The sequence below is a fragment of the Daphnia magna genome, linkage group LG6 (assembly GCF_020631705.1).
Source record: "Daphnia magna isolate NIES linkage group LG6, ASM2063170v1.1, whole genome shotgun sequence".
Classification (NCBI taxonomy): Eukaryota; Metazoa; Arthropoda; class Branchiopoda; order Diplostraca; family Daphniidae; genus Daphnia; species Daphnia magna.
The window spans coordinates 3,658,105-3,669,706 of record NC_059187.1 but is presented as its reverse complement, the minus strand read 5'-3'; the positions used below and the strand labels follow the sequence as shown (position 1 = coordinate 3,669,706).

General features: G+C 36.4%; 2 protein-coding genes and 5 long non-coding RNA genes across 15 annotated transcripts; 2 read left to right on the top strand and 5 right to left on the bottom strand.

The window, feature by feature from the left end:
- Positions 1-16: 16 nt before the first annotated feature.
- LOC116925631 lies at positions 17-2,077 on the bottom strand. Of its 3 annotated transcripts, XR_004395551.2 has the most exons (6): positions 1,786-2,077; positions 1,367-1,569; positions 1,120-1,261; positions 797-1,059; positions 480-587; positions 17-383 (listed from the first exon to the last, which is right to left on the bottom strand). It is a non-coding gene; the product is annotated as an uncharacterized LOC116925631 (long non-coding RNA). The 3 variants fall into 3 exon arrangements; XR_004395552.2 differs by lacking the exon at positions 17-383 and having other exon boundaries at positions 397-587; positions 951-1,059; positions 1,786-2,074; XR_004395553.2 differs by lacking the exons at positions 17-383; positions 797-1,059 and having other exon boundaries at positions 397-587; positions 1,786-2,073.
- A 654-nt stretch (positions 2,078-2,731) lies between these two features.
- LOC116925653 lies at positions 2,732-3,806 on the bottom strand. 3 transcript variants are annotated; one of them, XR_004395650.2, is made up of 4 exons: positions 3,670-3,787; positions 3,479-3,606; positions 3,065-3,408; positions 2,732-2,981 (listed from the first exon to the last, which is right to left on the bottom strand). It is a non-coding gene; the product is annotated as an uncharacterized LOC116925653 (long non-coding RNA). The 3 variants fall into 3 exon arrangements; XR_006647936.1 differs by having other exon boundaries at positions 3,479-3,601; positions 3,670-3,748; XR_004395651.2 differs by having other exon boundaries at positions 3,065-3,411; positions 3,479-3,806.
- Positions 3,807-4,579: 773 nt separating this feature from the next.
- Positions 4,580-5,113, bottom strand: LOC123473743. Its single transcript, XR_006648045.1, has 2 exons — positions 4,981-5,113; positions 4,580-4,893 (listed from the first exon to the last, which is right to left on the bottom strand). It is a non-coding gene; the product is annotated as an uncharacterized LOC123473743 (long non-coding RNA).
- On the top strand, positions 4,823-5,482 carry LOC123473742. Its single transcript, XR_006648044.1, has 3 exons — positions 4,823-4,957; positions 5,018-5,207; positions 5,303-5,482. It is a non-coding gene; the product is annotated as an uncharacterized LOC123473742 (long non-coding RNA).
- Positions 5,483-5,614: 132 nt separating this feature from the next.
- On the bottom strand, positions 5,615-6,232 carry LOC123473744. Of its 2 annotated transcripts, XR_006648047.1 has the most exons (3): positions 6,080-6,214; positions 5,868-6,022; positions 5,615-5,809 (listed from the first exon to the last, which is right to left on the bottom strand). It is a non-coding gene; the product is annotated as an uncharacterized LOC123473744 (long non-coding RNA). The 2 variants fall into 2 exon arrangements; XR_006648046.1 differs by lacking the exon at positions 5,615-5,809 and having other exon boundaries at positions 5,876-6,022; positions 6,080-6,232.
- A 142-nt stretch (positions 6,233-6,374) lies between these two features.
- On the top strand, positions 6,375-7,495 carry LOC123473709. 4 transcript variants are annotated; one of them, XM_045174962.1, is made up of 4 exons: positions 6,375-6,635; positions 6,693-6,842; positions 6,911-7,003; positions 7,141-7,495. In XM_045174962.1, exons 1-4 carry the CDS (start codon positions 6,522-6,524, stop codon positions 7,141-7,143), a joined length of 360 nt encoding a protein of 119 aa, XP_045030897.1. In that variant the 5' UTR covers positions 6,375-6,521; the 3' UTR covers positions 7,144-7,495. The 4 variants fall into 4 exon arrangements, 3 of the variants coding, with proteins under 3 accessions (XP_045030897.1, XP_045030896.1, XP_045030895.1); XR_006647960.1 differs by having other exon boundaries at positions 6,378-6,635; positions 6,911-7,075; XM_045174961.1 differs by having other exon boundaries at positions 6,384-6,635; positions 6,898-7,003.
- Positions 7,496-10,778: 3,283 nt separating this feature from the next.
- Positions 10,779-11,463, bottom strand: LOC116925622 (probable pterin-4-alpha-carbinolamine dehydratase). The gene is made up of 3 exons (XM_032932369.2): positions 11,278-11,463; positions 11,076-11,201; positions 10,779-11,008 (listed from the first exon to the last, which is right to left on the bottom strand). The coding sequence occupies exons 1-3, from the start codon at positions 11,368-11,370 to the stop codon at positions 10,835-10,837; spliced, it is 393 nt and encodes a 130-aa protein (XP_032788260.1). The 5' UTR covers positions 11,371-11,463; the 3' UTR covers positions 10,779-10,834.
- Positions 11,464-11,602: the final 139 nt, after the last annotated feature.

The window sequence follows — 11,602 nt, the reverse complement described above, 5'->3', positions numbered from 1 at the left end:
AAGAAGTCATGCAACATCGTTTGTCCAGTAATTTTATAAGATCAATGTTTCGAACTCAATGGAAAGGAATCCAACATGCCGTTTTCAGTCAAATCAGCTTCAGGATGTAACTAGACTCCGATAAAACGGGGATGGGAATGGGTGTGAGTGGAAGAAGAAAAAAAAAAAATCAGCCATCTACCATTACTGTATACATGGACGACTGAAGGCTCAATTTGAGCGTTTTGATCAGAATTGCAGTATCGGTAGCGTTACATTTCTACCGAGGAAATGCAAATCCAGTCATAGCAATAACGTATTTAGACCACACTTTAAATATTATGTTCAGTTCCTGTCGAATTTAGACGAAATCGTTCAATAGTCATTCTGAATTCCTGTTTTGACTGTAGAATTTTCACCGAACATTAACACGCGGCAAAATTTAGACAGCACTTTTCTACAAATGTTTCTCCGAAATCTTTCGAATGGGATGAGTTTACCTGGTATATACGTCTGTCGCCAATTTCAGCCCGCACTGGTCACTGCAGTAGCTACTTCCCGGAAGCGATGCGTTCATACACTGTGGTCCGGGTATAACAGTGGATGACCTAAAATCGTTTCAAGCAACGGTCAGTTAAAATGTGTTATCTCGCTCTCCTCTGTGTCAACTTGGTTATTAAAGCAGAGTAGTAGAAGAGACGACAAGGCTACAAGGATATGATCGTGTTTAAAGAAATTGCGCAAGATGGCTGTTATTATGAGTAAGGTAAATAATAAGGTGGAGATGCCACGGTGATGCCAGATGACGACGTAGTACCTAATGACAAATACGGAACCTCAGACAGGAGAACTTTCTGAGAATCCGGACAAAGGCATTGTAGTCACTGATGCCAGTCGCAACGAAGGACCGAATGAAGAAACCCCAGATGAAGAAACTGGCGGGGACGATAAGACAGATAGCAATGTAGTACCTAATGAAGGCATCGCCGTGGCATCTGTCATATCCTATTGTGAAGACAATGGTAGAGACAACACAATCATCTCCGTATGGTAGAGAAGCTCCTCACTCATCTACTGCCCCTGGATGACCACTGTTGTACAAGATAGATGGAAAGAATAACAATTAGAATTAGAACTAACCTCGAAAGTGTAGCTCTAAGGAATTTGTATGGGTAAGGTGAAGAGTCCACGTTAGAACCTAGAAGCATAGTTGACTACAGAAGCTAATGGCAAGGACAAGGTGAAATATTTTTCATTCTACAACTTAAGGCACCTTCCCGACCTTGTTAAGAAGAAAAGAAAAAAAACAACAAAAACATAAGGTAATTTTTTAAGTTACTTTAAGTCAATTATTATGGATACTCATTTCTTACAAGAAATCGCTCACCTAATTCAGGATATCGCAGCCTCAGGACTTAAATCTTGAAATAAAAAGTCTGAACCTTTGGCTAGGTAGTTCCAACGAACTCATCTGCTAGGGGCTAGTTGCATATTTCACAACAACTTCAACATTAATTTGTGGATTGGATTGTATATGATCCAAATACTCGTAATTGCTCTAGGGTGACTAATCCATCAACACAAAGAAACCTGGAGGGTGAAAAGATTATCATGAGATGAAAACAAACATGGATGTTAAGGTTACCACAAGAACTACAATCTTAATCTTTCAAAGATTCAAGTTTTTTATCCATCTCAAAATTTATCAAATATCAGCTTTCTCTTGATTCACAAATAAAGGTAAGTGATAAGATCAGTAATAAAAGGTTGCTGTGGAAAACTGGAAATTGAAGTATATCTTAGTACCTACAAAAACGAATCGTACTGTGTGCTTTCCCGATGATATTTCTGAGCCATGTGCTCCTACCGTCCTACGATCTTGTAATAGTTCCTTAAGGAATTGAAATTGTGACAAAACGTTTTATTGTTTTACAATATACTCCATTCTTTCCCTTCTTAGCGTTGCTTGTAAAATGACTAGATTAAAAGCCAAAAATCGATAAAAACTACGAGGTCGAAGAGTTAAAGCTAGTGAAGACGAAAGCAGACAGCACACTGTACGCAAACAAGACGTCAGTCAGACTGCCGGAACGATGTCTGATAGAAAGGAAAATCGAAAATGCAGTTGCAATTTGCAAAATTTTCAGAAAACATTTTTTGTTTGTTTTCTGTTTATCTCAAATGCACACTAATTCTTCTTAATTTGAATAAAAAACAAAACAAAAAAAAATCGATAATATACTTTTCAATTATGCAACAAAAAAAACTTTTTTGAAGACTGATCAGAATTCAGTTTAAGCATCTATAAAGAGGTTCTTTTGTCAAACTATTTTATACCCAAGCAGCACATGTTGAATAAATGAGTTCTTAATTAGAAAGTCTCATGAAGTGCAATGCAAATTCATACGTGCGAAGTATATGAAACTAGGATAAAAATCTATGTTGAAATTCAAATCGAAGTTCATACATGAAATGAATTTACACAAAATTAGAATTTTTAAATATTTGTATTGTTTAAGTAGTAGTTAGTAGTTTAAGGTAATGCCTCAATTGAATTTGAATCCCCGGGGAGATTACCCGGGGCGTGGCTAAGAGAAGCCGGAAGAGGATGGAAGGTATCGGACAAGTTTTTACGTGAGCGATTAACCGTTAATTCGGATTTGTGGGTAGCCTCTTCGCCCTCCAATGATATCATAGAACTTGAGGACCCCCACATCCCCTTTCCGGACAGCGCACTCACAACCTTTGCTGCTGATCACAGTAGGGGCATGACCCCCAACGGGCTTATCACAAGTCAAGGGGAAACGGGGCCACAGAAAAGAAGGGAGCCCAGATATGCACTTCAATTTATAAAAATAACTTATTTTATCTTCGAGATGAATCAGCGACTAAAGGTAACGTTTAGGTAGCGTTCTTCGAAATTTCCAAATGCGCTTCCAACTGTTATCATTTTAAAATCTCGTTAAACTTGATGCCTCTTTTGACTCCGTATGATTATTAACCTATGTAAAGGAAACGAAACATGGATAAATGTATAAACGTTTTTCTATCAATTTGTATTCAATAGAGTATTCAATTTTATTACCTCTCATTTGGGGAACTGATGGTATTCATTGTATTCAGCTAATGGTTTGACATGACATAGTCTGTTGCAACCTGCTCACCAGATCTCCTTGGATTTATAACACTCATTTTGCATGGAAATCATAGAGTCGGCATTTAGTCAATCACTTTAACATTTAACAGTCAATTAATTTACAATTACAGACCTAGAGCTTCAGCTTTGGCCTGAGATGTTTCAAAACGTTCAACTTGATTTCAATAGCTCTGAATCAGAATGACACACTGGGGAAGTCTGATTTCGCAAACAGAGAGATCCATTTCCGTTGAGACACATGATCTCTTTCACAGTAGACACATGATCTAAATCTGCTGTCGAATGAAGCAAAGAAGAAACATAATTCTATATAAAATTTTAAACATGACATTTTTGTTATACCTGTTTGGCTTTGTAAAAGTGATAACAATTTACAACACAGTCGTGCCTACTGTGAATAACATCTATCACCCATGACTTTGTGGATGGGTGTCTGCCTGGGAAGCTGAAGATTATGGAATGAATCTTCACTAGTTAAAAAATTGATCTAAAGTAATAGGTCATGTGTACGTTGTTTCATTTTACCAATTTACCCTTTGTTTACAAAACTAGTAACAAGAAACAATTGTATCATCCTCCAGTTTTAGGTTTTTCTTGCTAATTTAAGAATAGACCAAGATCGGATGCTGAGTTGCCACCGCTGAATTCCGACCTGCGGTATTTTTCCTCTCGGGCCCTATAGGAGGGAAATGAAAAATAATATATTTAATTAAGTTGTAGTTAGTTTTATTACAAAATCTTTTGGAATCGTGTACTATACCTCTGTGCTGATATAATACAAACAATTTTATCTCCAAAAAAGCTGTTATTTTTCCAGGAAACTTTTTGAAAGGTACTTGTTTACAATGTACCGTAGCAGACGTAAAGTGATTGACTGTGACTAGTGACTGTAGTGTCAAACTGTTTTCGTTTTTTATGTCATGAGTAGTGTAGTTTGTGATGTCGGTAATGAGTTATTTGACACAATTAGTCTTTTTCAGTTATCTGATTATGCTAAAGGACTTATTCATAAGGAAACAGAAATTTACTTAGAAAAACGTCTGCTTCTTGTTCTACAGTTGTAATACGGGGAGGGGGTGTTGTGGAAAGGTAAACAAGTACCTTTCAAAAAGTTTCCTGGAAAAATAACAGCTTTTTTGGAGATAAAATTTTTTGTATTATATCAGCACAGAGGTATAGTACACGATTCCAAAAGATTTTGTAATAAAACTCACTACAACTTAATTAAATATATTATTTTTCATTTCCCTCCTATAGGGCTGTTCGACATCTTTTTTAAGATTTGTTGAAATCGTGAAACGCGGCAACTCATGTATTTTTTCGTCTGCTACGAGTGACTTGTGTAGTTCTGCGAAATATAAATTTTTTTAAAAAACATTGATAGAAAACGGGGTTGTTTTGAAGTTCTGATGTGTTTTCTTTATATATTAGTTCGTTATAGTGTTAGTGTTTAACTATGTCACTGTCTAATTATGCCAGTGGACTTAGTATTGAGGCCAAAACACGTTATTTGGAAAAGTTACAAATGTTTAACAGTGATTGTCCATATTGTATTCCTAATTCTCTGTGGAAACACGGTTTAGACTGTTGTCCAATTGTTCCAAAAATTGCTCCCTCAGATATCTTCATATATCTTGTTGAAACAAAAAGCTATCAAAATCATATTCCATCTATGATGTAATTCTTATTTCTTTCGCAGGTTCTCAGTGACTACGACTTGAGTGTCCTTCGTGTCTGTTACCCTCAGATTCTGCCTCCTGAAATTTGCAACATTTTATGGGATAAAATTCTTCGTGCCTGTTACCATACACTACTTGACGGGTATTCGGCCTTATTTTACGCACCTTTATGTAAGACCGTATCCAATTTGAAATTCTTTAGATTTTCCGCTGTAAGAAAATGCACGAACGAAGGTCGTGCACTAATGCAGTTAGACTTCAGGCATTTTCAAGTCAAAGTGGAAAGCTTGACACGTCTAAGACCTCTTCCTGACCCACATATTGTCGAAACATACATAAAGGCATATTATTTACCTGAAAATTCTTTGGAAAAATGGATTCAAGAACAAACGGTAACTCAATCAAATTTAGTATTAATACCGTTGTCATTAATTTAAGAAATTCGCGTCGTCAGCAGCTAATAATTTTGTTTATGCCTTTGTTGAAGGAATATACTCCTAGGCAGATGATGAATCTTCTTCAATGCGTAAGTCAAGGCAGTAAAAAGATTCGGCTGAACTTAACTTACTTCATGGAAGATTTAGATTTGAATCGTCGATAAAGCTCTTTGTTATGATTCAAGTGATGAAATTTTTGTTAATTGAGAAATATACATGACATTCCATTACTTGTTGTCTGGCTTTCAATTTTGAGTTTAGATAAATATTTACAAAATATTACTCGAGATCTAGAAAATTAGCTTAGTTTCACTTAATTATATTTTACTTGCCTCAATTTGATAACCGTTGTATTGAAGGTCGATTGCTTTACGCAGAATGCATTTACTTCACTTTCACTGTCTTCCCAGCCTTCATGTCTGATATGAATTATTGGTCAAATCGAAACATGCAACCACATGAATGGATCCGACATCTTACTAGCAAATGCTTAGACCAAGTTCCTTCATAACCTGGAATCTTCTTAATGCAAAATTATAATTCCCTTCGTACACAGCCTACTAACGTTCCATACAAATAATCTTAATACTGACAATTTTTTTATGTAAAAATAACCCTGAAAGTATGCGTCAAGGAATGGTGTCAAGTTTAATGCAGTAACAATTGTACAAATATAATGGTCATCGTTTATTACTTTACAGCAAAAACGAAACAACGGGGAGACGAACTTATTCCTTGTCATCATCATCATCCTTTTCCTCATTGTTGATCTAATAAGGTTCATAATTAGTAATGAAGCCGACATTAAAAACAGTATTGTTACTTACATTGAAGTATCTGAGTTCATAAGAGGTCTTAACCCCCTTTTCTATCACTGTTTTTTTAAAAAATTAATATTTCGCAGAACTACACAAGTCACTCGTAGCAGACGAAAAAATACATGAGTTGCTGCGTTTCACGATTTCAACAAATCTTAAAAAAGATGTCGAACAGCCCTATAGGGCCCGAGAGGACAAATACCAACTTGATCTCGGTCGTCGGGGCGAACCCTACCGGCTTTTCGGGGGACAATAGAAAGTGGTAGGGTTCGCCCCGACGACCGTAGGCACGGTAGCGCTCGTGGTGGCGAAGGGCTACAACACATTATAAACACGAATAGGCTACATGCAGTCTGCAATGGATTAATTTTGTTGGTTATCTTTTCTTTTCAGTATTCTTTTATGTAGTTGTAGTTTTAGATTAGAATCTTAGATTTTCATTATTATTACAATGACAAGTGTGCCATCTGAGGAAGAAACGGGAAATCCCATCGATGATGTAGCCGAAACAGAAAAGTTTGAGTTTGGGAAAGGATACGATTTAACTTATTTTAAAGATATTAGGGTATGTTTTTAAGATGTATATGCTTATAAGTTACTTAATTTAATTCTTTTCTTATAGGAGAAATATCGAGGAAAAAGAAAGGCAAGAAGAAGAACTGCACAAGGCCTTGTTGAAATTCCCAGTTATCCAACCCGCCCAGCCCTTTGGTTGGATTTTAAAAAGTCCAAAGGAACCTGCAGCTCCAGACGTACATCCATTCACAGCATTGTAAGTATAAAGCTACCATATTTCTGACACATATTAACACTTCACAATTTTAAAGCAATCTAAAACAGCCTTCGAAAATGGAATGGACCATTTTACGCTGTCTGCATCCCAAAATGTACAGGAATGGTCCACTGACGTCAGTGGGTATGGGAATCTTGCAGGTGAGTTTATGAAAACACCAGAATGTCATGCTGCAGTAGTCGCTTGGACTGCGTTGGTTAAAAAATACCAATGTAAGTAGTTTAGATAAGTAACATGTTTTGTTCATTAGACTTTAAATTACCTGTATATTCTATAGTGAAAAGGGAAACAGATTCAGGCTGATGTTGAATCCGACTTTTTGGATGAAGACACGTTCGCCTACGACATTGAAAATGGCATCGAAGACCTTCTATTAGATAATATTCAAGAAGATGGTGATGAGGAAAATGAAGCATACGAAGAAGATAGCGAAGAGGAGACTGCTGATTACCAGGATTACAGCGACGAAGAGACAAACGATTATCAAGACTACGCTGACGAGGACAATGAAGGAAACAATTAATATCGATCGTTTAAAACTCTCTTATATATAGTTATGCTAATCCTGTAATTAGGGCTACTTTTGAAATGGAGCTATTGATGAAAGGGAATAAAAGTATAATTATGAGGTTTTTGATTTGTTTCATTAACATTATTCGTCATCCTTATAGGCCTATCCGAGTGCGCGTGAAAATAAAATTATTTCGCAGTTAATTATACATGCCTATGTTGATATCAGACTTAATCTGACATGATATTACGATTCAGCGTCAAAAGTTGAGTTAGAGGTGTAATTTTTATTAATGTTAGTGGTTCAGCCGCATAGTAGCGTGCGTGAAAATAAAAATTCGTTCACGGTTAATTACACAAACGTGTGTTCATTTAAGGCTTATTCTGACCTGATATTCCGATTCAGCGTCAAAAGTTGAGTTAGAGGTGTAATTTTCATTCATTTTGGTAGTAGCCTGCGGGATTTAGTTTTTAGCGATCAAATTTTTTACTGAAAAAAGTCCGCCCTGTAACTGTAAGCGAGTTACTGCGCTTTTTTCCTTAAAAAAAAAGTGTCGTAAACCAATAACTCCCGCAGGCTACCACCAATATGAATGAAAATTACACCTCTAACTCAAATTTTGACGCTGAATCGGAATATCAGGTCAGAATAAGCCTTAAATGAACACACGTTTGTGTAATTAACCGCGAACGAATTTTTATTTTCACGCACGCTACTAGGCGGCTGACAACCAAAATTAATGAAAATTACAATTCCGACTCAGATTTTTATGCTGAATCGAAATATCAATTCAGAATCAGCCTAATATGAACATACGCATGTGTAATTCACTGCGAACGAATTTTTTATTTTCACGCGCGCTACTAGGCGGCTGACAACCAAAATTAATGAAAATTACAATTCCGACTCAGATTTTTATGCTGAATCGAAATATCAATTCAGAATCAGCCTAATATGAACATACGCATGTGTAATTCACTGCGAACGAATTTTTATTTTCACGCGCGCTACTAGGCGGCTGACAACCAAAATTAATGAAAATTACAATTCCGACTCAGATTTTTATGCTGAATCGAAATATCAATTCAGAATCAGCCTAATATGAACATACGCATGTGTAATTCACTGCGAAATAATTTTTATTTTCACGCACACTATTATGCGGCTGGCTAATAATTCAATGAAAAAACGCATAAAAAACTTTTATTTACTTGCATGCGGTAAACGACTTCCCAAGAAATACTTGATCGGAGCTAATGATTTTTCCCCCCACAAATTTTACGTGATTGTGATGGGATTTGTACTTTTTATATTGGTGAATACGTACTTATATCTACGTGACTACGTTACTTATTTTGATTGAATTCTTCATTTATCAAAATATATTTTAATGGAGTTACAATGCATACATATCGTTTTGAACCCACCACAGTTCTGATGGAATGAACTTCATCAATCATCATGGCGAAAAATCCTATGTTCATCACAAGTTAGTAAGACGGTAAATTGTTCAAAGATAGTTTTTCCTTCTTTATGCTCATCACAGTACATTGGGTCAACCTGGGGGGGGGGGGGGTGGGGGGCCAACTACTTATGTAGCGTTGAGACTAAAAATTGGCCAGGTCTGAACTAAACCAGCAATAAAACCTGAATTGACACTTTTGAACTGCTTTGTTTACCTTGTTTATATTGACAGTATGTTGTAGGACAGTGTGTTGTAGCCCTTCGCCACCACGAGCGCTACCGTGCCTACGGTCGTCGGGGCGAACCCTACCACTTTCTATTGTCCCCCGAAAAGCCGGTAGGGTTCGCCCCGACGACCGAGATCAAGTTGACAAATACCGCAGGTCGGAATTCAGCCTTGGCAACTCAGCATCCGATCTTGGTCTATAGCAAAACGTCACTTATGACTTTCAACTAGGCCACATCTCAATCTGATGAACCATGCATTTCTAATTCAGACTATCCACTAAACAGTGTAGCCATCTATTGATCAGATATCTAGTTTTACTTGATTAATTAAGCCCGACATTTTAAGACCAACTTATTGTATGAAAAATCGGCTTAGAATTTGATTTTGACTTGGAATTCAATAAAACTTAACCTATAACAGTCAAAATGAGAAGCTAATTCCGAATAAAATATGAGTTTTCCACTCAATTAATCAATTTTTGTATAAAACCCCAAAAACTAAATTTTAAAAAGAGCATCACTTGTATCGATATTTTTACCAGATGCTTTAACGAGAAAACCAAACATTTAAATCGGAAATCAACGTTCAATTTGGATTGTGCCGTGTGAATTTTGTCGAATTCCATGAGATGTCGTTTTTCGCAGATTTTGACAAAAGTGGGAAGGCCGTACCCTTCCCACTTTTCCAACGCCGCAATATTTCAAAATAGGGTGAATTTAAAACATAAATAAAAGACTCCCAAATTCACCGTCATTTCGATTCTGGTCCCAAAAAATTGGGAATGAAAAGGAGCCCTAGTAGATTTACTTTTCTAGCACACGAACTGACAATTAAAAATTCTAAAAATAAAAAAAGGTGTTTTGCCCTATCACCCCTGTAGACGACCAGCCTGCTAGACTAACAAACCTAGCGGCTGGAACCACTTAATAAACACCCCGCCGGTTTTGGGATAGGCGATAGTGTATTTTACTATTGTATCGTGCTATTACAAAAACCATTACAAGAAAAGCCATCTATTGAACGAAAAATATGGTAAAAAACGGGGTTTGTGTATATCATTATGTATATCATCTCATCTAGACAGAATTCCTATCGGAAAATTGCGCAGGGAAATAGCGCAAGAAAATACCCGATAGCGATAACAAATACCTATAGCGAAATGCTTCTAATTTTAGAAATAGCATAGGGAAAAAGAAAGTAACAACAGCTGGGTAATTTCCTATACAGCTGTGTTACAGAGTAGAGTGACTGATAACATGCGGAAGAGGGGAAGAAAAATGGCACTAAATAATTGCCATACCATTACGGCTTCGTCACTTTAAAAAGCAACCTGCTTACTAACGGAAGATGTTGACACTAAAATAAAAAAAAACCAAAAAAAAACACTGAAAAACCCACATTTTACTGTATCGGGCCAGTACCTTCCGGTAGTAAGCAGGGTCTGTAGTAATTGGGGTCGAGCCCTACATACCATTCAATCCCCATCGTTTCATTAAACACGATATCAGTTTTCTTTTCGTTGATCGACTTAAACCTTAACTTTTCTTGAGATATCTCATATCTTGAATTGTGCCATTAAATTTTTTTTTTCTGAAACAAGGTTTTGTATGTATTTTTTTGTGCTGTAAGCCTGTAAAGAATATAATGTGAAGAACTAAAGAAAAATATTTAGATCATTAACAGAAGGAATAAACCCAGGCACCAAACAATAAAAAGGTGGCAACCATTTCTTGAAGAAACTCAGTATATCTTACACTAAGATTACTTCTAAGTAGATTTGACTTTTTCTATGAAACTGGCAAGTTTCACATCTTTTTGGCTGAGTCCATTAACATCATGTGTGGAAAGGGTGATTTGGATTTTGTTGTAGACATTGAACCATTCAGGGTGATGATCCATCTTTTCTGCTTGTAGTGCAACCTTGGACATAAATCCCCAAGCCTGTCAAAAGTAGAATATTTGGCAATGTGTTAACGTGCAACCAAAAATTAAGTTTGAATTACACTACCTGGTTAAAATCTTGACAAATAAATTCTTTGTAAATGGCATCTCTGTTGCTAACCAAAGTCCATCCAGCTTCATGCAAGGGAGTTAAGTACTTGGTTCTTTCCTCCTCGGTTAATTTAGTTGTTGCCTAAAAACCATTAGTTAATAACGTTTTTCGTAACGACAATAAGTATAAAGGAACACATAAGCAAATTCGAGGTTACCATTTTCTTTCCGCGTTGAAACGTAAGTGACCAACTGATGGAAGGAGAGAATAGAATAGACCTCTTCCACAAATTTCGGGTCACTATGCTCATTTATGGCCTAGCTTCGAGCAAAACTAAATTTTGCCTCGAATTTTGAGATCAGACGTTTAGGTTCGCCTTCTGGGCTTTTAGCGCAATATTTTGGTAGTTTCAGTCGGCGTTGCCGGTTTTGAAATAGATTCCTTATGTGAAAGTAAGAAAATTTGAAAATGTCTTTTTTTAATGCAAAAAACAAAGAGGAAAGCCTAGAATAAAATTTTTTATTTTTAAAGAACACTCAAAA

Excerpts from the sequence above, each read along its gene's own strand:
- LOC116925622 (XM_032932369.2), bottom strand. The coding sequence starts at position 11,370 with ATGAGCATAGTGACCCGAAATTTGTGGAAGAGGTCTATTCTATTCTCT. Across the intron at positions 11,202-11,277 it reads TTCAACGCGGAAAGAAAATG|GCAACAACTAAATTAACCGA; the intron begins GTAACCTCGAAT and ends AATGGTTTTTAG. Across the intron at positions 11,009-11,075 it reads TTTGTCAAGATTTTAACCAG|GCTTGGGGATTTATGTCCAA; the intron begins GTAGTGTAATTC and ends TACTTTTGACAG.
- LOC123473709 (XM_045174960.1), top strand. The coding sequence starts at position 6,522 with ATGACAAGTGTGCCATCTGAGGAAGAAACGGGAAATCCCATCGATGAT. Across the intron at positions 6,636-6,692 it reads CTTATTTTAAAGATATTAGG|GAGAAATATCGAGGAAAAAG; the intron begins GTATGTTTTTAA and ends CTTTTCTTATAG. Across the intron at positions 6,843-6,897 it reads GTACATCCATTCACAGCATT|CAATCTAAAACAGCCTTCGA; the intron begins GTAAGTATAAAG and ends ACAATTTTAAAG.